The sequence below is a fragment of the Odocoileus virginianus genome, unplaced genomic scaffold (genome assembly GCF_023699985.2).
Source record: "Odocoileus virginianus isolate 20LAN1187 ecotype Illinois unplaced genomic scaffold, Ovbor_1.2 Unplaced_Scaffold_6, whole genome shotgun sequence".
NCBI classification, from domain to species: Eukaryota; Metazoa; Chordata; class Mammalia; order Artiodactyla; family Cervidae; genus Odocoileus; species Odocoileus virginianus.
In genome coordinates, this window is record NW_027224268.1 from 2,868,405 (window position 1) to 2,891,605 (window position 23,201).

Genomic DNA, 23,201 nt, shown 5'->3' on the forward strand with positions numbered 1-23,201 from the left:
TGCTTTATTGACTATGCCAAAACCTTTGACTGTGTAGATTACAATAAATTCTGTGGAAAATTCTGAAAGAGATGGGCATACCAGACCACCTGACCTGCCTCTTGAGAAATCTGTATGCAGGTCAGGAAGCAACATTTAGAACTGGACATGGAACAACAGACTGGTTCCAAACAGGAAAAGGAATACGTCAAGGCTGTATATTGTCACTCTGCTTATTTAACTTATATGCAGAGTACATCATGAGAAATGCTGGGCTAGATGAAGCACAAGCTGGAATCAAGATTGCTGGAAGAAATATCAATAACCTCAGATATGCAGATGACACCACCCTTATGGCAGAAAGTGAAGAAGAACTAAAGAGCAAGAGATTAGCCATCTATTTGATGAAAGTGAAAGAGGAGACTGAAAAAGTTGGTTTAAAACTCAACATTCAGAAAACTAAGATCATGGCATCTGGTCCCATCACTTCATGGCAAATAGATGGGGAAACAGTGGAAACAGTGGCAGACTTTATTTTGGGGAGCTCCAAAATCACTGCAGATGGTGACTGCCAGCCATGAAATTAAGATGCTTAGCTTACTCCTTGGAAGAAAAGTTATGACCAACCTAGATAGCATATTAAAAAGCAGAGACATTACTTTGCCAACAAAGATCTGTCTAGTCAAGGCTATGGTTTTTCCAGTAGTCATGTATGGATGTGAGAGTTGGACTATAAAGAAAGCTGAGCACCAAAGAATTGATGCTTTTGAACTGTGGTGTTGGAGAAGACTCTTGAGAGTCCCTTGGACTGCAAGGAGATCCAACCAGTCCATCCTAAAGGAGATCAGTCCTGAGTGTTCATTGGAAGGACTGATGTTGAAGCTGAAACTCCAATACTTTGGCCACCTGATGCAAAGAACTGACTCATTGGAAAAGACCCTGATGCTGGGAAAGATTGAAGGTGGGAGGAGAAGGGGACAACAGAGGATGAGATGGTTGGATGGCATCACCGACTCAATGGACATGAGTTTGAGTAAACTCTGGGAGTTGGTGATGGACAGGGAGGCCTGGTCAGTGCTGCAGTCCATGGGGTCACAAAGAGTCAGACACGACTGAGTGACTGAACTGAACTGAATCACTTTGCCATACACTTGAAACTAATAAAACATCATAAATTAACTATACCTCAATTAAAGAATAGTATGTATAAGATTTAAAAGACAAGCATAAAAAGGTGGTACAAATAAATCACTTCAGTTATCTGCTCTTAAAAGAACATTTATTTATAATCACAAGCACACCCACTTGTTATGATACCACTGCTCCCCACACTCATTGCAGATGACATAGGTCATCATTTCTTCATCTGGGCTTGAATTCCGCACCCAACTTGGAAGGAAGAGTGTCCCTCTGGGGATGATGGTGACCTGGCAGTTGAATTTCTCGCAGCGCTTGCATTTTATTTTCCTGGTTGGCGTACCCTCCACCACTTGGGGCAGGTAATGTTCCCGTAAGGCAGATTTCGTATAGGAGGCTCTCAACTGCTTCAGTTCCTGGCTGGCCATCTCCATGGCGGTCATTTCGGCAAATTCCCTCGGAGACGTGGTCCCAGAAAGCAAGTTCTGCTGTAAGTGAGAATTGCGGGGGTTCTTCAGATTGGCCACTTTGCTGCGGATGCACGTTTTGTATTTTTGGAGGTTCTTGGGGTGAAGGGCAAAAATGTGCGCTTCGATTTCTTGTGCCAAGTTGTGCCACACGTGGGCTCTGGGCTGGCCTGGGGAGGAAGCAGTCAGAGCTTCGTACAGCAGCTCTGTGCATCTGGCTCTCACGGGCACTGCAGGGTCCGGCTGCCCACTCGCTGCCAGGTCAGTGGACTGGGGGTCCTGGGTGCTGACAGGCACTGCCTTAGGCTCTGCTCCGCCACAGCTATCTTCCGGCACGATCGTTTCAACGGCTCCTGCCACATCTTGGGATGTGAATAGAGAATTATACCTGGAGCTGCTCCGTACCACCTCCTCCTGATTTGGGTCAGGAGGAAGGCCTTGATTTTCTTCTTGACTTCCACCCGGAGGAAATTGTTTAGGGCTGCCCTCTGGCTTGCAGAGAGTATACTTATACAGCGCTTTCCATTCTGACAGCAAATGCTTGGCTTTCTGCTTCAAAGCCGCTGTGGGGCAGTTTTTGAGGACTCTGTACACCACCCTGACCACCTCCGTCTCCTGAAGGTGCTCTGGAGTCACATGCAGAGTTTCCAGCACAGTGAGGTGATTGCCGAGATCCTCAAAATTCCTCTGAGACATCAGCTGCTCGATAAGGGAAACTCTGGCTGTTATCTGGTTTTTGTCAGACATCGTGAGAGTTGCCAAGAAAAAAGGGCTTTCCGTGTTCTCAAGCTTGCGTTTGCCAGGCGCAGCTCCCTCATACATGCACCGTGCTCTCTGCCAGGTACCTAGGCAGAGAAAAAGAAGAAGAAAGTTGCTGAGTCATGTCCAACTCTTTGCGACCCCATAGACTATACAGTCCATGGAATTCTCCAGGCCAGAATCCTGGAGTGGGTTGCCATTCCCTTCTCCAGGGGATCTTCCCAAGCCAGGGATGGAACCCAGGTCTTCTGCATTGCAGGCGGATTCTTTACCATCTGAGCCAGGCAGAGAAAGAGTTAGGTAATAAAGTGGGTGTGACATGTTAGAAAATGCAATCCACAGTGCAGTATGGTTCAGTCTCAAAAGTCTGAGTCTCAGTAGTTAAAAACAACAACAACAAAAAAAACCCAGCAGCCCTATAAATAGCCTCTGCATTAACAATCACTTAAAGGAAGCTTGCTGAAAGAGCTGCTGTAACTTTCCCATCTCTACTTTTACAAATGAATGTCCTTTCCAGATCAAGATTAGTCAACTCCTTTGTGTGGAATTTGGTGGTTATGTTGGGAACAAAAACATGCCAATGTCAGCGTCCATGGGGAAAGGCTGAGGAGGCCAGACTATTTTCCCCTGTGTTCAGCTATTTAAACTGAACTCCTTGCTGATTTTACAGTTTTTTTCTTTAATATATAGCTTTTATTGGCTGTCCTGTGGCTTGTGGGATCTTAGTTCTCCAATCAGGGGCTGAACCTAAATTCTTAAAGAGATAGTAATACAAGACAACCCACCCTGCCTCCTAAGAAATCTGTGTGAAGGTCAAGAAGCAACAGTTAGAACTGGACACAGAACAACAGACTGGTTCCAAATCAGGAAAGGAGTACGTCAAGGCTGTATACTGTCACCCTGCTTATTTAACTTATATGCAGAGTACATCATGAGAAACGCTGGGCTGGAGGAAGCACAAGCTGGAATCAAGATTACTGGGAGAAATATCAATAACCTCAGATATGCAGATGACACCACCCTTATGGCAGAAAGTGAAGAAGAACTAAAGAGCAAGAGATTAGCCATCTATTTGATGAAAGTGAAAGAGGAGACTGAAAAAGTTGGCTTAAAACTCAACATTCAGAAAACTAAGACCATGGCATCTGGTCCCATCACTTCATGGCAAATAGATGGGGAAACAGTGGAAACAGTGGCAGACTTTATTTTTTGGGGGGGGTGGGGCTCCAAAATCACTGCAGATGATGACTGCAGCCATGAAATTAAAAGATGCTTGCTCCTTGGAAGAAAAGTTATGACCAACCTAGACAACATATTAAAAAGCAGAGACATTACTTTGCCAACAAAGGTCCATCTAGTCAAGGCTATGGTTTTTCCAGTAGTCATGTATGGATGTGAGAGTTGGACTATAAAGAAAGCTGAGTGCCAAAGAATTGATGCTTTTGAACTGTGGTGTTGGAGAAGACTCTTGAGAGTTCCTTGGACTGCAAGGAGATCAAACCAGTCCATCCTAAAGGAAATCAGTCCTGAATATTCATTGGAAGGACTGATGTTGAAGCTGAAACTCCAATACTTTGGCCACCTGATGCAAAGAACTGACTCATTGGAAAAGACCCTGATGCTGGGAAAGATTGAAGGTGGGAGGAGAAGGGGACAACAGAGAATGAGATGGTTGGATGGCATCACCGACTCAATGGACATGAGTTTGAGTAAACTCCGGGGAGTTGGTGATGGACAGGGAGGCCTGGCGTGCTGCAGTCCATGGGGTCGCAAAGAGTCAGACACGACTGAGCGACTGGACTGAACTGTGGCTTGTGGGATCTTAGCTCTCCAATCAGGGGCTGAAACCTGAGTGTTTCCACTCCAGGGTTCCCTGGAGTGGAAGCGTGGAGTTCTAACTGCTGGACTGCCAGGGAATTCCCTGATTTTATAGTCTTGAAGTAGGACTTTTCTGAATATAAAAGCATAAAAAAAGAGCCAAAATCAGATGCTGTTCAGAAAGTCCCAAGGAATCTACAGAAATGATGAAACACCACAGGTTGGGAGGCAGCTGGACACAGGTCAGATGGGCCCCAACAGTCCACCAGGCCACACGATGCTGACGTCTAAGTCTTCTGAACATCGGGGTCAAGGTTCTGACTCTGCAATCCAGAGGATTTAGGACTTTGGACTAACGGGTCCCTAGGCTAGAATTCTGTTCCATTAACTCCCCCCCCCCACTTTTAGGTGTAAAAAGCTGGTTATGTCTGTGTGAACCTCATCCGGAGAAGGCAAAAGTTCATTTTATCTATTATCTGTCTCTTTTTCTCTCCACCTAATGCACACAACCTTGCCTACAAAATACCCTTGGATCTGTATCTCCCTGTTTGGTCTAAATGTGAACATAAGCATTTTGATGGCAGGGATATCATATTTTCAAGACTCCATGGACTCTTGTTTTATAGCATGTGATATTAAATAACAATCACCAAAGACACACAGTCTCACAACACTGAAGTGATTATAGAGATAGTTAATGCAGTCTTCCTAGACACCATCTGACAAGGGCTGTAAAGTTTAAGGTCCTTTTAGTCAGCAATTCTATTTCTAAACATTTACTTTTAAGGAAATGAGAGATGTGGAGGCTGTTTTTGTAAGAATTTTCTGCAAACTTAGAAGAAACGATGAGGTTCCAAATGGTTAGGCTTGCACACGAGCATTCATGGCAGCATTGCTCATAACAGACAAAAAGTGGGAACAATCCAAATGTCTATCAACTGAGGAATCGAGAAACAAACCATAATATATCCATACAATGGGGTGTTGTCAATAAAATGAAATTCTGATAGAGACAACATGGATGAGCCTTCAAAGCTTTATGCTAAATTGAAGACACAGATTGTATGATTTCATTTACATGAGATGTCCAGAATACACAAATCTAGAAACAGAATGTAAATTCACGGTGGACGAGGGCTGGGATGGAGGGAATCAGGGAACCAGTGGGGTGGAATGAAGAGGTGGTGGCTATTAATGGGTACACAGCTTTTCTTGGGGGAGGTACAAATTCTTCTCTCAAATTGACTGTGATAACCGTTGTACAGCTGTGAATATGACTTAAAAAAACCCACTAAACTGTACACTTAAATTAGGTGAACTTATGGTACAAAAAGTGTATCTGAACAAAACTGTTATTTAAAAACATCATCGAGGGAATGCCTTGGCGGGCCAGTGGTTAGGACTCAGTAGTCTCACTGCTGAGGGCCCGGGTTCAATCCCTGTTCAGGGGACCAAGATCCCATAAGCTGTGCAGTGTGACCAAAAAAAAAAAAAAAAAAAAAGCTAAAAATTAATAAAAATAAAACAACATCTAAAGTCTATTTATTTGTATCTTTAATATTTTTTCTGGTCATGCTGCACAGCTTGTGGAATCTAAGTGAAGTGAAGTCGCTCAGTAGTGTCCAACTCTGCGATCCTATGGACTATAGCCTACCAGGATCCTCAGTCCATGGGATAAAGTCTGATCCAAATTTTATTTAAAAATCATAAGTGAAGAGAAAAGGCTGAAAATAGATACAAAAGACTTCCGACAGTGTTATTTTCTGGATGGCAAGATCTCAAGTGATTTTTGTTTGTTCTTTTACTCTTTTTTATATTTTCTATTGATGTTTACATATGCACTGTTTTCCTAATCAGAAAAGTTATGGGTCTATTACAATTTCATGATAAACCCTATATGTTCCAGAGATTTGTCTACTGAAAAATGACATGGTACATGGATCACTCCAGTCCTACTGCCCTTTGGAATCAGGACACCAGAAGGGAAGCGCCTCACCTCATCTGTGACTCTGCATTCTTATCAGCTCTCACCTTCCTCAGAAGCCCACTGCTGCACTAGAAACCGTTCCGTCTCCCCTCAAACCTGATCCCCAAATATGAACAGGTGATCACCCATAGCTACAACTTTGAGGTTCCTACTGGTTTTTCCCCATTGCATAGTGCACATGATCAAGGTTCTGGGTCTTGTATTTTTTACCACTTGGTGGTCTTTTTTACTTATTATTCTTTTTTAGTCAGTTAACAAGAATGCAATGGGCCACTGATTCTGGATTGTAAGTGGTATTCTCTAATTATTGAGAACTGGTACCTCAAGATCATTGTTTTTCCTTTTTGAATTCCATTTCTTTTTTTGAATGATCAGAATGAAGATTTATGTGTTGATTAATTTTTCTGTACATAAAGTTTTATTGGAACACAATCCTACCCATTTACTTATATATTGTTCCTTTTAAAATTTTATTGTAGTTGATTTACAATGTTACGTTAATTTCTGCTGTATAACAAAGTGATTCAGTTATATATATATATTGTTTTTCATATTCTTTTCCATGATGGTTTATCACAGGATGTTGAATATAGTTCCCTGTGCTCTACAGTAGACCTTGTTGTTTATCCATTTGTATATAGCCAGTTTGCTTCTGCTAATCCCAAACTCCCAATCCTGCCTCCCTCACCACGTCCTCTTGGCAACCCCAGTCTGTTCTCTATGTCTGTGAGCCTGTTTCTGTTTCATAGAGAGGTTCATTTGTGTCCTATTTTAGATTCCATATATAAGTGATATCATGTAGTATTTGTTTTTCTCTTTCTGACTTACTCACTTAGTATGATAATCTCTAGGTCCATCCATGTTGCTGTAAATGTCGTTATTTCATTGAAATCCACTGCAACAGTAAAAAGGGTCTTCCTAAGAATCAAAGGCTCAGTCAACAAAGAACAGGCAAGACAGCACAGAAAAATTAAAAATACACATCCTCACTTGCTGACTACTGCTCTCAGCACTGTCTGCTTGAGATCTCGGGACCTGGAGGAAGAAGGGAGTCACGACGGTCCGGTCACAAGGAGCTCAGGGCACTTGAACCCTCCCCCACGTGTGGGAACATTTCTGAGCAAGGACACAGTCTCCTCACGTTCTATACTCATTCTCTACGCATCGTTACCTGAGAAAGCAGGATTGAACTGGGCTGGATGTCAGCAAGGGGGTTAATAAGACACTGGTCTAGAGTTCCCCCAAGGAGGTTAGGCAATCTTTAACTCAGGTCAAATTTCTCAATGAAAGGTCAGAGCATTAAGGAGACTCTAAAGGTGAAGTTAATTGTAGCTTCAGGGCTTCAGGGAGATGGAAGCACTGTTTGTTGAAACTTTTTCTTTACTCATGGAAATCTACTGAAGTTAAAGGTTTCATATATATAAGCACTCTGCTCTTCATTTCATAACCTTTTTATTTACTGTTCCTCTACATTTTAAAATTTTTAATTGTGGTAAAATGCACATATAATTTATTGTCTTAACCATTTTGACATGGATGGTTCATTAAGTACATTGACACTGTTGTGCAACCAGCTTTTTGAATGCTAGTTGTCTTGCAAAGCAAACTTTGTACCTATTCAACAGCTCTCCACTTCTTTCTCCCCTGCATTCCCTAGTAACCATCATTCTACTGTCTGAGTTTGACTACTTTAGATACCTCATGTAAGTGGAATCATACAGTATCTGCTTTTTTGTGTCAGGCTTATTTCACACAGCATAATGCTCTCAAGGTTCATCCACATCAGAGTGTCTGTCAGAATTTCCCTCCTTTCAAGGCTAGATAAGATTCCACTGGATGGGTAGATCACATTGTGTTTATCCATCCATCCGCTGATGGACACTTGAATTGCTTCCACCTTTGGGCTCTTGTCAATAATGCTGCCATGAACATGAATGCATAAATATCTTTCTGCTTTCAATTCTGTCAGGTATTTACCCAAAAGTAGGGTTGCTGGATCATATAGGCATTCTATTTTTAATGTTTTGAGAAACTGCCATATATATATATTTTTTTTTGGAGGAGAAAGTGGCTTTATTACTTTGCCAGGCAAATGGGGAACACAGTAGGCTAGTACCTCAAGAACTGTGCACCTCTCTTCCACATTTTCTGCAGCATTTCAATGATGTCAAACTTTCTATTCTCCCTGTGGGACAGTCATGTGGATAGAAAGCAATTTATTGCCTTAGGAGGCTGTAGTATGTAAGCAACTGGGATATAAAATGTTGAGAACTGCCATAAAAAGATGAAGTAGGCTGTGTGTCCAGTTTAGAGTTCTACACAGTTCACTGAATAAATATCTGTTATGTATCTCGTACATGATAGATGCTAAACCTAACGAGATACTCTCTGCCATAAAGGAGCTGACAGCCCAGCAGAATACAGACAAGAAACTGGCAAATACAAGGACAGACAACGCTGCTAAGAGGCACACGCAGGAGGGATGCACAAACCTGAACTGCTGCTATCTGGCTGGCTTCAGTTCTTCACTGCTTTCACTCTACTCATGACATGTTGTTAGAGGGATCATCTTCCACTAGAGATTTCAGCAAAAGGTCCCCTCCTTTTCTCGCGTAAGGCCCTTCAGAGATTCCCCTCTGGTCTCAGGATGGAGCCCAAGGTCCCTGGCCAGTAATGAAAAGCCCCTTCCCAGCCTCTTCTGTGATTTCACTGAATCACTGGCAGGCACTTGCATCCCCCAGCTCAATGCCTTTGCTCCACTAGCTCCCCGAGCCTGTGTGTCTCTCACCAAGAGTGGTTCTCACTCCTGCCTGCCAAGCCGTGTCATCTGGAGAACTTACACAGCCAAAAGAAAAACAATGCCAGGGCCTCACCCCAGACAGAATGAATATGAATCTCTGCGGGCAGGCCTGGGCACATTGCAGCTCTCCAGGTGACTGTGATCTAAACCAGAGCCATCACCACGGCCCCGAACACACAGGCACAACCCCTCTCCTGCAGCAGGACCGACCCGGCTCGTGGGCCTCCACCCAAAGGCAGTTCCCGACCTGCTCCTGGGCTAAACGCACACCACCTCTCCAACTTCACATTCTGCTGGAGGGAGCCTCATTAAGTTGTGAAATGTTTAAAAAAAAAAAACAAAAACAAAAAACCTGCTGTGCACAACTCACCTGAAAACCTTCTCTACAAACTCCAACCGGCGACTGCAATGTTTTCAGCGTCACTGTGTACCCAACCCCCTGCATTCATTCCTGCACTTACCTCCTAACAGTGGAAAGCAGTGCACGTGGAGTAAGTCTGCGTGCTATAGACGCTCATCTCCATCCTCACAGGTACAGGGTTTACCGCCATCTTACAGATGAGGAAACCTGTTAAGAACATCAAATATTTGTACATTTTTTCCCCATGGTGCATATCACACTAAAGAGGAGAGTGAAAAAGCTGGCTTAAAACTCAACATTCAAAAAACGAAGATCATGGCATCTGGTCCCATCACTTCATGGCAAATAGATGGGGAAACAATGGAAACAGTGAGAGATTTTATTTTCTTGGGCTCCAAAATCACTGCAGATGGTGACTGCAGTCATGAAATTAAAAGACGCTTGCTCCTTGGAAGAAAAGCTATGACAAACCTAGACAGCATATTAAAAAGCAGAGACATTACTTTGCCAACAAAGGTCCATCTAGTCAAAGCTATGGTTTTTCCAGTAGTCATGTATGGATGTGAGAGTTGGACCATAAAGAAAGCTGAGCACTGAAGAACTGATGCTTTTGAACTATGGCATTGGAGAAGACTCTTGAGAGTCCCTTGGACTGCAAATGAAATCAAACCAGTCAATCCTAAAGGAAATCAATCCTGAATATTCATTGGAAGGACTGATGCTGAAGCTGAAGCTCCAATATTTTGGCCACCTGATGCAAAAGAACTGACTCATTGGAAAAGACCCTGATGCTGGGAAAGACTGAAGGCAGGAGGAGAAGGGGATGACAGAGGATGAGATGGTTGGATGGCATCACCGACTTGATGGACATGAGTTTGAGCAAGCTCTGGGAGTTGGTGATGGACAGGGAAGCCTGGTGTGCTGTAGTCCATAGGGTCACAAAGAGTCGGACATGACTGAGCGACTGAACTGAATTGAATCACACTAAATAATTTTTTTCTTGTCTGCTTTCCCTACAAGACCACAGAAGAATGATGTCTGTTTCATTCACTGATACACATTTGGCAACACCTGGCCAGGGCTCACTATTACTCAACAAATTCTCTCCTCTCTGCTTGTGAGCATCATCCTTTGCACCACAGACTGGCTTGCTTGTACCCACTGCACCTAAGCCCCTCAGCTTCTTCCATGGGAAACCAACCTTATTTCAATTTTAGTTCAGAAAATCATTTTAAAATATTCTAGTGTAAAAAAAAAAAAACAGAAGCACAGTGCCTCCTGTGAGCTAATCAGCTGGACCACAGGAGTCAAGTCATTTGGGGATAAGGAAGGACTAGAAGGTACAGTTCCCAGAAGTATGTTGAGTATGTTGGTGGTGGAGGGAGAATGCAACATCATAGGATTAATATGAGAATTAAAAGGGATAGTCCTTACAAAGTCCTAGGAACTATGTCACACACTAAGCCCAACTGAGAATTATATAGTAATGAAGAGGAATAATATATATTCATTATATATACAATGAAGAGGTTTACATGTATCTACCATACCTGACATTGTTCTAGAGCAGAGGTTCACAAACTTTTTCTATAAAAGGCCAGATGGTAAATACTTAAGGCTTTGTAGTCCATCCAGGTTCTGTATGGACTACTCAGCTTCACTGTCTTTGTAGTAGGAAGAGCAGCCACAGACAATAGTATCGTGTTACTGGGTGGTTCAGACGGTAAAGTATCTGCCTGCAATGCGGGAGACCTGGGTTCCCTAGGTCGGGAAGATCCCCTAGAGAAGCAAATGGCAACCCACTCCAGTATTCTTGCCTAGAGAATCCCACGGACAGAGGAGCCTGGTGGGCTACAGTCCATGGGGTCCCAAAGAGTCAGATACACCAGCCACAGACAATATATAAATGAACGGATATGGCTTTGCTACAATAAATCTCTTTTTCAAAGACAGAAAGGCTGGATTTGGTTGCAGGCAGTGCTGTCCAACAGCAGTATAAAAGCAAGCCAGACAAAGAATTTAAAAATCTCTAGAGGCCACAGAAAAAATATAAACAGGTGAAGTTAGTAAAACATCTTATTTAACCCAGTGTATCCCAAACACTGCCATTTCATGTTAATTGATATAAACAAATTGAGATAGTTTGCATTCTCTTTTTCATACTAATTCTCCAATATTTGCCATTTTACACTTAACGCACATCTCAGTTCCGACTAGGCACATTTCAGGTACTCAGCCTTATGGACCTAGTGGCTACCATACTGGACAATTCTAGAGCATATGCGAGAACCGATAATGCTGAGGTACACACTTATACCCCTAGCTACTCAATACATATCAAAAACAGAGTTTATACAGTGCCCGAAATATCTGTTGAAAGAATGCATACAAAATCTTAATATTAACTGATGTTACAGGTATATGCAGAAAGTACGCACATCTGCTCTAAAAGCTAACAACAGATCAAAGAGAAATCTCCAAAAGCTGGTAACAAATCAGCAATAACCTAGCTCAGTTTAGACCTAAGATCTAAAGAGAAATTTTAAATTTCTAGCCACAACCCAGGTACACCTCTTTGGCTATACAGGCAGTCCCTTCATCTATGGCGAGAAATTATGCTGTCAGGAGCATCGCGGTTTCTGAAGTGGCACAATACTGCTCTCGCGCCCTTCTGCTTTAAGACGACCAATAGCAAATGTGCAGAGAGCGGAAGGGACAAGGGGAAGGGACTGGCACAAGGGCCCACTCTGGCCCGGGTTCGGGTGCCAGTGGGTGGGCTGGAGTGACAAGCAAAGTCTGCTGCAAGACTTCCAAGGGTGACAGCCTGGCACCCAGCGCGCAGGGAGCGGCGGCCCTGAGGGATCTACCCACGCTCGGCTGGAGCAGAGGGGAAGGCGAAAGCACGTCCGGGTCTACCGGCCCCAGCAACACCGACAGCCTCCCCGAGCGGGGTGGGCTTCCACTGGGAACAGTAGGTCGCCTGTCTGCAGCCAAAGAGACATTGGCGAAACCTGAACACCGCTCACCCAGAGGCACGGGCGAAACCCAGAAGTCCTCGGGGTCCTCGGGGTCCAGAGAGGACTTCCGGTCCCAGGGCGGGACCACGAAAGCTCAACCAATCCATCCAGCGGACTGGAGAACAAGGCCCGGGACCAAACGCATGCGTGCTAGGAAAGTGGTGTCTGCGCAGAGCGATCGATCGGCAAGAGGCCGGCCCCACCCCCACCCCCCCACCCCCTCAGCTCCCAAATTCGGGTCCCGGTCTAGGGCCGGCAATCTACAGCCGGCCACGAATTGAAAAAAATAAAAAGAAATAAACAAACAGCTCTACTGTTGCTTTTGAGCATCGCAGTTTGTTGAACTACCCTTTCTGTTTCCCATCAAGACAGTGCTCGGCTAAATGTTGACAACACTTAGGCCGAAAATGAATTTACTTAACGCGGTAATTAATTCAACAAATACTTATTGCACCCCTCGCATGCATCAGTTGATATGAAAGCAGAAGACATTCATTAAGGAGCCTGGTGCATGCTGCGTGTCCCACCTGTACACATTCTTTCCCTGCCAGGGTCCCGTAAAGACACCCTGATGGTAGGACTAGAGAGAGTGGCAGCCTTCTTTGCTGATCCTTTACTCTAGGGTAACTTGGGGGAAGGTTCAAGGAAGCAGGGTGACTGTATGATTGAGCCACGTGATAAACCTTACCTAGAAGGAGGGAGGACAGGACCAGGACTAACGCTGTAATCAGTAACGCAGGAGCAGCGACTTCCTCTTAAAAACCTGAAACACTGCAGATTTATCCTAGATGAAATCTAAGAGACTAGTTTCAAAAGGCTATTGCTATGAAATTGTTTCCAGCACAAGAACAAAATGCTGCTGCTGCTGCTAAGACGCTTCAGTCGTGTCCAACCCTGTGCAACCCCATAGACAGCAGCCCACCAGGCTCCTCTGTCCCTGGGATACTCCAAGCAAGAATACTGGAGTGGGTTGCCATTTCCTTCTCCAAGAACAAAATGAGACACCTGTTAATCTAATTTATTGAACAGCCCTGGCTCTGTAGGGTGTAAGTAAGAAGAAACTTTAAAATTTTTCTCACCATTGCCTTGAAACACACTCTGTTGACTCTCTTCCTGTATCTTGGCTCCTCTAGGGCTGGAGCTTGAGGCTTGAGCAATCCCACAGCTTTTCTTTTCCTTCCAGTTTTATTGACATATAATTGATGTGCGGCACTGTATAAGTTTGGGCTTCCCTTGTGGCTCAGCTGGTAAGGAATCTGCCTGCAGTGTGGGAGACCTGGGTTTGATCCCTGGGTTGGGAAGATCCCCTGGAGAAGGGAAAGGCTACCCACTGCAGTGTTCTGGCCTAGAGAATTTCATGGAATGTATAGTCCATGCAGTCACAAAGAGTTGGACAGGACTGAGCAATTTCACTTTCACTGTATAAGTTTAAAATGTACAGCATAATGATTTGACTTATATACATCATGAAATGATTACCACAGTAAGTTTAGTGAACATCCATCATCTCATATAATATAAAAGAAAAAAATTGTTTTCCTTATGATGAAAGCTCCCAGGATTTACTCTGAACAAATTTCATATTAAACATACAGTGATTGTTAATTATCTTTATCAAGTTGTACATTATAGCCCTATTGCTAACTCGTAACTGGAGGTTTGTGTCTTTTGACTACCTCCATCCAATTCCCCTTCCCCTTACCTCCCCATAGATTTTTCTAGTCACTTTCAGTATAAAGAAGCAATCTTAAGTTGTTAAAAAGTCCAGACCTTCGATTACTTAACCAATTCAAAGCACCAATGCTCCCTCAGTTCAGGTGTGATCTGTAATTCTGTGGACCAGCAAAGGACACATGGATCTATTCCTTCACTATTCTTCTTGTACCCTTTATTGGCTTCCTGTGCTTTTTTTGGGTCTCTCTGGGATAAGGACAGGAAGAAAGAGGGGTAAAACAGCTTTATCTGATTAGAATTGTGGATTGAATGGTACTCCGCCTCCCCAAGAAAGATATATTCTCTTCCTAACACTAGAACCTATGAATATCACCTTATTTTTTTAAAGGGGGGGGGGCTCTTTATAGATACAATTAAGTTAAAGATCTTGAGATAAGATCATCTCGGATGACCTGGGTGAACCCTAACCCCAGTGATGAGTATCCTTAGAAAAGACAGAAGAGAAGACACAGAGACAGAGGAGAAGCCATTGAAGATCAAGGTGGGCATCAGGGTGATGCAACCACAAGCCAAGAGACTCCTAGAGCCACCAGAAGCCACAAGAAGCAAGGAAGGAGTCTCCCCAGAGGGTTTTGGAGGGGCATGGTCCTGCCAACACTTTGAGATTGAACTTGTAGCTCCAGAACTGAGAGAATAGATTTGTGTTGTTTGAAGCCACCCAGTTTTTTATGGCAGCCACAGGAAACTAATTAATGATGGTGTTACCTGGTATCGGAGCACTCCAGAGGCTGATATTCAAAGACTGCCTCTTTTGTGTGCTCACTTTGGGGATATTTTTTGGAGACCCCCACCCCCTTGCTGGGGGGCCCCTACTCACCCGTTCTCTGGTTCAGATGGTACAGTGGTTGACACCAGCTCCTGCATTTACTGGCATGTTGCACCCAGCCTTCTGTTGAGTCAGGCCACCTGCAGACAGACCTCCTAGGTGAGGTCCTTCCAGAACAACCCAGCTATTTGCTTGCTACGCACTTAGCCCTTGGGAAAGTCCTAGCAGCTCTGCCCCCCTCCCCACCCCACCACAAGCCCTGGAAGCAGAGGCCGCTCCCTCTGCCATCAGAGGTTGACTTAAGCAACCCCTGCTAGCGCCTCACCTGTAGGGTTTTTCCAGGGAGTCAAACACCTTGTGCCCTTTCAATTCAGTTCAGGAGCATCTGTCAGTCTCTCTTGAGTGGTTCTCTCAAGTTCCCCTCCATTTGCTGGAAAGGTCTGAGGAAGTTTCTAGAATTCTAACAACCAGCTTCCAATTTTGCCTTCTCTTGTGCATCAGCTGAAAAGGGGTGACAAACCATGGTTGGCAGATGTAGTGTTGAGCTCCCCACTTAGCCCCATGTAGACTGTCTCTCGAGAAGAGTGCCCAGAGGACACTTAGACACTGAGCTCAGATCTAGGTGAAGTCAAAGTCAGGAAATTCCCGTTTAATATCCTCTTGCCCCTGAGGTGACCCGGAAGTCATTTCCATACCTCTTGTTCTCCCCTCCCACACCTTCTGTCCATTCTGCCCTTTCTCTGAAAGGGAAGTTCTTTTACCATAGATTTGTGGCAACAGAGTAGGAGAGAATGAAGGATCCACAAGCCTGGCTTCCATTACTTGGTGGTACATATCATTCAAGAGTCAGCAAAACAACATTGATACTACTTGGTCACTGTTGAGGGGAGCTTCACAATCCATGTAATCAGAAAAATAGAGAAAAAGTACAAAAAGAGATGGGATGAAAGGATGCCAACTCAAACACCTCTGCCTGTCTATTCAGCTGACTCCCGCATTGCTGTTAACAAGTTTGAGCTGAAGCCATGAGGAACACGTCTACATGTGATGTGGACTCTTCCATGAGAGCCCCCACTGCATTTGGTTCTCAGGGTTTTCTTTTACAAGGATGTTGTTTTGTAAGAGCATTTCATCAGAGGAGCAGCATGTGTCCAACTTTTTGTGACTGTAGCCCACCAGGCTCCTCTGTCCATGGGGATTCTCCAGGCAAGAATACTGGAGTAGGTTGCCATGCCCTCCTCTCAGGGGATCTTCCCAACCCAGGGATCAAACCCAGGTCTCCTGCATTGCAGGAAGATTCTTTACCATCTGAACCACCAGGGAAGCCCAAAATGTAAGCAGTGAACAAAAATCCACTGCTTCCTTGGTCTTTCGTGCTTGTACCCCACAGCATGAAGGCTTATTGTCCCAGATTCACCACTGTACACAGCATTCATAGACCCCCTTTCCCCACATAACCAGGGCATGCTGCCAGAAGTGACCATTCATCAGGAACGACAATATGAAGGAGAACCATGCTCATCCCAGGTCTTCTGAGTCTTCAGTGGGAGATGCATTTGCCCAGAAGTGTACCATTCTGATTTATGGTGCCCAAGAGAAGCAGTTTTTCCATTTCAGCCTCACTTTCCCCCCATAACAACCTCCCACATTCTAGTTGCTACGTCATTTGGTGCATATAATAGTATTTATGTTATTATTCATTTCAAACCTGACTGAATCACCACCTAGGTTTCTAGCTGCTGAAGATGATGGTGTTCAACTCCTTAGTCATGACGAGAGTAAATCACTTAGCTTGCTATGTTGGCTGGGACAATTACATGTACTCAATACCAGCTTTTATGTGACAGAGTTCATGTGGTGGACTCGGACAGGTTTTTCAATCCAGCTTTCACCCCACCTTCTGCAAAGCCCATCAGGTGCCCTGCTCTGCCCTAGCCAGGGGGCAGCTACATGATCCAAGGCGGCCTGATCGCACACCCCTCCCTTGAAAGTGACTTTTGTGGAGCAATGTGGAGAGTAATTTGGTAAGAGATTATTCCAGCAGATGGTGGCTTCCTGATCAACAATGGCTTTTTCCTATCTACTTGTAGCCCTGGAGCTCATTTCCAAGGCTGGGTTGCTGGGCTTTCCATCCTCCTACACGCTCATCTTTCCTTACTTTAACTTCCCTTTGCTGTAGGTTAGCAGAGGTCTGTTTTCTGTTGCTGGCTACCAGCAAACACTGACTCAGCTTCCATCTTAATGCAGCTGTGTGATCTGACTCATCAGAGGAGAATCCCTGATCTTACACAGTGCTGAAAGTGCCTTCTTACCTGTTCCTTGGTATTAAGGCAGTGGAAGCTACTATTATAAAAGAGTAAATGTTATTTGGGCTTCCTTGGTGGCTCGGTGGTAAAGAATCTGCCTGCCAATGCAGGACATGGGTTCGATTCCTGGGTCAGGAAGACCTCCTGGAGAAGGAAATGGCAACCGGCAACAGGTATATACTCCAGTATTCCTGCCTCAGAAATCCCATGAACAGAGGAGCCTAGCGGGCTACAGTCCATGGGATCGCAAAAGAGTCGGACACGACTCAGTGACTAAACAACAACAACAATTACTTAGTAAGGTTACAGTTCCAGCTCTTTATTCCTTAAGCCTGAGTTTTTTTTTTTTTTATAAGGGTAGTTTCCTTTTCATTTGTCAGAGATCAGCAGAATGGGACACAGGACAAGTCAATGTTGACAGGGTGAAGAGGGAAAGACTGAGAGGCCTGCAAGCTTGGATTCTTCAAGATCTCAGGGGTGAGTGACTGGAAGGTTCTGGGTACCCAGAAAGAAACATGGGTTCACAAGACACTAGGGAGAGAAGAGATGGAATGAAGAGGAAGCAAGAGATGCTGAAGACAGCCCTCTTTGCTGTTTGCCAGCCACACACGTGCATGGAAGTTGCCACGAGAGGGCACTGCTGGAACTTTGAGAGAGGAGCTGGAAACCAAAAGAGGCAAGTGCCAACCATAGCTTTCAGTGGGGGAGCTGTGGGACTCCAGCTCAAATTCAGGAGGAAAACTATTTTAAAAGGACAGTGAGAGGGAGCGCAAAGGGGGATGTGGAAACTTTTATCACTGCCTAGAAAGACCAACAAATGTTGGGGAGATGGGGGTTCCAGGCACCCGAACAGCGGGAAAGAAGGCCCTCAGGCCTGAACCCCTGGGCCTGTTGAACCCACTCCTCAAGATTCCAATGCTGGGATTTCCCTGGTGGCCCAGTGGTTAAGACTCCTGTGCTTCCAATGCAGGGGACCCAGGTTCCATCCCTGATCAGGGAGCTGATCTCATATGCTGCGTAGCATGGCCAAAAAGAGCCAGGGGTGGGTTCCAAAGCCATTTGTCTCCAGGCCAGGGTCCTTGGGTATCCTGGATGGCAGGCTAGGGGACATCCCCAAGGTCAAAGTCATTAGTGGCTGGATTATGCATGAGTCTGTGGAACTGCATTCACAACCTGCCTATATTGAGAGATGAATTCATGTCCCAAGTCAGCAGGCACCAAGTCACACTGATGAGGTTCATTTTAATGAGGGGTAACACTTTCACTTAAGTGAAACAATGACCACCCCCAGAAGTCCCCCTGTGTTCCTTCCTAGCACCCTCTCCAAGGGTAAACACAATGCCAACTTCGCCACCACAGATTCATTGCATCTGATCTCAAAACTTACATGAATGTGTGTTGGGGGGGGGAACATATATACGGAACCATACAGTATATACTATTTTTTGTTTTTGTCTTTTTTACTTTCCAGGTTTGCTGTGTGGCTTGTGGGATCATAGTTTCCCAACCAGGGACTGAACCCAGGCCCTTGGCAAGGAGAGCGTGGAGTCCAACCACTGGACCACCAGGGAATTCCCAGGCTTCTTTTGATCAATGCCATATTTCAGAAATTCATCAGTGTTCCTGTAAGTAGCATTAGTTTGTTTGTTCTCATTTCTTGCTAATATGTCCCTGAATAAATATACAGTTTATCTATCCATTCTACTCAAAAGGGACGTGATGGATGTTTGAGTTGTTCTAGTGTGACTATTATAAACTGTGCCATGATGCCTTTCTATCAAGTATATACCTAGGAGTGGAGTCCTGGGTAGGTAACATGTGCTGTTTTTGGTCATAAATGACATGTGACCATAAATTGACAGATCGTCTTCTGTATGATTTTTGAACCCCCAAAAAGTCACTTCCAAATGTGTTTTGAGCAACATTGCCAGTGAAATACATATATAGGCTCTCAAAGAAATTACTGAGAAGGAAAGAGTAATTAGTTCTTACCTAATTGCACTGAATCTGTCACCCATCATGGTCTAGAAAGTGGCCACAGGGTGGGAGAAACCATAACAAACAAAACCACAACCTAGAAATGGAAAACAATTTCTATAACATTCCCAAACCAACTAGAGATATACACAGAACAAGTTTTGGTCAAAAATAGGCAGATGTAACCTTTCCATTCTAAACCCACTTCGGGGAGCCCTCCTCAGCTCCAGGAGGGGCTCTCACCACCCCACAACTGCCTCTCAGATAAAAGTCAATTTGCAAACTGTTCTACAGAGTTTTTTCACATGTGCGCTAAGGATGGAATTTTTATGAAGCAGGCTAGGGTATTTAAAGATGTAAGAGTTCCCAAGAGGTCATAAATAACTACTCCAATCTACAACTCCATTTTCCACAGGAAGAAAGAACCCCTATCTGTACACATTTACAGAAATCCCAAATTGCTAACTGCTTTGCCATTCCCTGGCCACACAGAATGAAGCTGCCTCCATGTAGCTGCAGGATAAGGCTTTGAGTGAAGACTGAACACAGTGATCTGGCATTTGCAGTCACTGTTTCACTGACTTGAAGAGGAAAAAGAAAAAGGTTGAACTCATTTACAGTGGCCTTTTAGATCTGACCTGGTCTAAACCTTCTCAAAGGGCCTCAGGCCTGTTAAAGGAGTTTTAAAAATATCTACAGGCAAACGTGGTTAGGGGCATTCCTCTATAAAAGGCAGTTTGAAAATAGACACATGTGTCTAACAACTACCCCTAGCCCTCATCCCTGCTTGGGGAGCAACTATCAGGCATTTGGTCTATCTGTCTGATAGCACTTCACTGACCAAAAGAACTGCATTTACTTGAAATGATGCTAAATAGTCATTATCCACTTGGCCATGTCAGATTTCTACAGCACTTTAAATGTTCTAAAAGGCAAGAATATTTGACTTAGAAACAACCATTATTGGAGAAGAAGTATCAAATTATAACATATTCTAAAATTTTTGGATGCCGTTTGCAGCAAGTTGGATGTACCTGGAGATTATCATACTAAGTGAAGTAAGTCAGATAGAGAGAGACAAATATCATATGATATCACTTACATGTGGAATCTAAAAAGATGATACAAATGAACTTATTTACAAAACAGAAACAGACTCACAGACTTAGAAAACAAACTTATGGTTACCAAAGGGGAAAGGTGAGGGGAGGGATAAATTAGGAGTTTGGGATTAACATATACACACTTTATATAAAATAGATAATCAACAAGGACCTACTGTATAGCACAGGAATTCTACTCAATATTCTGTAATAACCTATATGGGAAAAAAATCTGAAAAAGAATAGATATATGGACATGTTTTAACTAAACTACTGTGCTGTACATATGAAATACTCTACCCCAATGTAAAATACAAATAAAATTACAAAAAAATAAAAAAAATTGATAGTTCTTTCTCAGAACATAGAATGCTTTTACTTTATGTCTGTTTATTTTGCAGAAACTAATTCACCTGATTTCTTCTGGTCTGACTGGAAAAAGATTTAAGCATCAGTCCTGGAAAAGTAAGTTCCAGAAAGCAGTAGTATCAAAGGTGAGAATGTTAGTTGCCAAGTTCCAAGCTTCTCAGGAGCCCACACTGCTGCCCAGCTTTTCTCAGTGCCATCCCCTCACCCAACTGACTCCTGGAAGGTCCTACGGGGCTGCTGTCGGGAGGCCATTCTCCGTGGGTCTCGGTGTTTCTGCCCATTTTCTGTAAAAGGCGTTGGCTGCTTTTGTTCTGTGCTGTCTTATCAAGGCTGGTGGTAGGGCACACAGCCTGGGAGAATAGAGATAGTATCTTATTTCTCCAGAGCAGATTTGTTTCCTGACAAAGGCAAAAAACCCAGTCTCCTTCTAGGGCGAAGTTTGGGCAGGTGGGCTAGTGGTCCCCTTATAAGACTGGGGCTTTCCTTAACTCAGGACTCTTCAGCTGGGACACAAGCTCGCCCTGTACCTGGCATCCCTCTGGACCCGCCTCTTTGTTGCCCCGCCCCCTGGGAGACTCGGGGTGGGGGGTAAGGGGCAGTGGGGTGACCCTGAGGCCCATGCTACCTGTTGTCCCATGAGAAATAAAGTCTCTCTCTGACCCAGGAGGCTTTTCTTTTCTACTGATACCTAAGAAAACTGTGACAGGTCAACTTATTAGCTTTGCAAGGAGGGCAACGATTCTTGACATCTGAAAACATCTTCAGGTAAAAGTATTCCAGAGTCATCCCACAAGTCTTCTATGCCTAAGGGAAAAAGAAGAGCACCAAAAATATAGGCGACATCAGGCCACGCTAGAGATCAGTGCAGTCTTCAGGAGGCATCAAGTGCCCGAGCAGAAGGGGTTGTTCAGTATTCCTCCTTGCTTAGGAGGGGAGCAGGCGTGATGCGGAAGGGACAGAAATGGTGGGAGTTAGTGTCCAGAGGAGGGAGCCCCTAACAGCGACGGGAGGAGAGAGTGGGAGAGGATGAATGACAAGGGGAGTTCCATGTTGGGTGGTGGCCAGGGTCCACAGGTATGGGAGTCGTGGATGAATTATTTGACCTTGGGTTTGCCAAAGGAATCCAATGGGATTCCGTGTGCTGCAGGCTAGAGATCCATGACTATAGGCTGTGGACTGGAATTCGAAACAAGATATTGGTATTTAAGGTCCAAGAAGTTAGTCCCAAAGACTGTGGGCTTGCAGTGGACATAGCCCCAGGGCAGCCCTCTGGGGCTCAGGAAGAATGGTCACCTGACACTGGATTGTGTTTTGTTTGAAATCCCAGATAGGCCAAGAGAGGACTTATTTTTGTCTCATGTAACGTCAAGCAGTGACCAGTGTGGGACAGGGTAGACCTGCCACCATGCCATCAGGAACCCAGCTTTCCTCCAGCTGTGTATTCCATCATCGTTTGTGGCCCTTGCCCTCATGGTCACAAGGCAGCTCCCAGAGCTCCTGCCTTCACAATCACATTGCGGGCAGGAAGGAGGAAGCAAAATGGCAAAAGGAACTGCCGACTGAGAGCCTTCTTTAATGATCCTTCCTGGAAGCCTCACCAGTGACTTCAGTGAGCTCCCCCATCTGAAGGAGAGGTTGGGGAACACAGCCTTTTAGTTGAATACACTGCAGTCCCCCCATATATATTTATACATGGTTATACTGGTAAGGAAAAAGGTGAGAAAGGATATTGGGCAGGCAACTAGAAGTCTCTGCTACAGATACTAGAGAAACATGCAATATTACTAAATTCAATTTAAATCAGCTTCATATTGATTTTCTCCCTATATGTAACATAGTTGCAGGCCTCCCTATTTCATTTCAGTTTAACATCTCTTCCTATAACATGGGTTACTGGGGCACTGACTGGCCTTCACTGCACATTCTCCTCTCTATCTTCCTTTACTCTAAGCCATAACTATGCTCTCAAATTTCCTTGGTCACTGAGGAGACACGGTGGGGGAGGTCTTCTTCAGGTTCTAGCACAGTCATATAATAGAAATCACTTGTGTCAGTCAACTTTTACTGTGTAACAAACCACCCCACATTTTCATTTTCACATCTTAACACAACCACTTTATAATATTATCTCTTACCATTCTGTGGGCTGATTTCACTGAGCCAGGCAGTTCTTCATCTGGTCTCACTAGAAACACTGTTTTGGGGGTTTCTATAACTAGTAGTTATCCTAACAGATACAGCCACAGTCCTGTGTCGACTTTCTTGGGCAAAGAACTTCACACTAAACGAAAACAATGTATTTTTTCCCACCATCTTAAAAGTTCGATTTAAACCCTTGTAATCCTTCTTCAGATCCAACCAGTCCATCCTAAAGGAGATCAGTCCTGGGTGTTCACTGGAAGGACTGATGCTGAAGCTGAAACTCCAGTACTTTGGCCACCTCATGCGAAGAGTTGACTCATTGGAAAAGACCCTGATGCTGGGAGGGATTGGGGGGCAGGAGGAGAAGGGGACAGAGGATGAGATGGCTGGATGGCATCACTGACTTGATGGGCATGAGTTTGAGTAAACTCTGGGAGCTGGTGATAGACAGGGAGGCCTGGCGTGCTGCGATTCATGGG

General features: G+C 44.4%; 1 protein-coding gene across 4 annotated transcripts; it reads right to left on the bottom strand.

The window, feature by feature from the left end:
- Positions 1–1,236: 1,236 nt before the first annotated feature.
- On the bottom strand, positions 1,237–12,443 carry TCEANC (transcription elongation factor A N-terminal and central domain containing). 4 transcript variants are annotated; one of them, XM_020894918.2, is made up of 3 exons: positions 12,335–12,443; positions 9,409–9,515; positions 1,237–2,428 (listed from the first exon to the last, which is right to left on the bottom strand). In XM_020894918.2, the coding sequence occupies exon 3, from the start codon at positions 2,403–2,405 to the stop codon at positions 1,269–1,271; it is 1,137 nt and encodes a 378-aa protein (XP_020750577.2). In that variant the 5' UTR covers positions 2,406–2,428; positions 9,409–9,515; positions 12,335–12,443; the 3' UTR covers positions 1,237–1,268. The 4 variants fall into 4 exon arrangements, with proteins under 4 accessions (XP_020750577.2, XP_020750578.2, XP_020750579.2 ...); XM_020894919.2 differs by lacking the exon at positions 12,335–12,443 and adding an exon at positions 12,180–12,328; XM_020894920.2 differs by lacking the exon at positions 12,335–12,443 and adding an exon at positions 10,859–12,171.
- Positions 12,444–23,201: the final 10,758 nt, after the last annotated feature.

Coding starts and splice junctions, on each gene's coding strand:
- TCEANC (XM_020894922.2), bottom strand. CDS start 2,405: ATGTATGAGGGAGCTGCGCCTGGCAAACGCAAGCTTGAGAACACGGAA.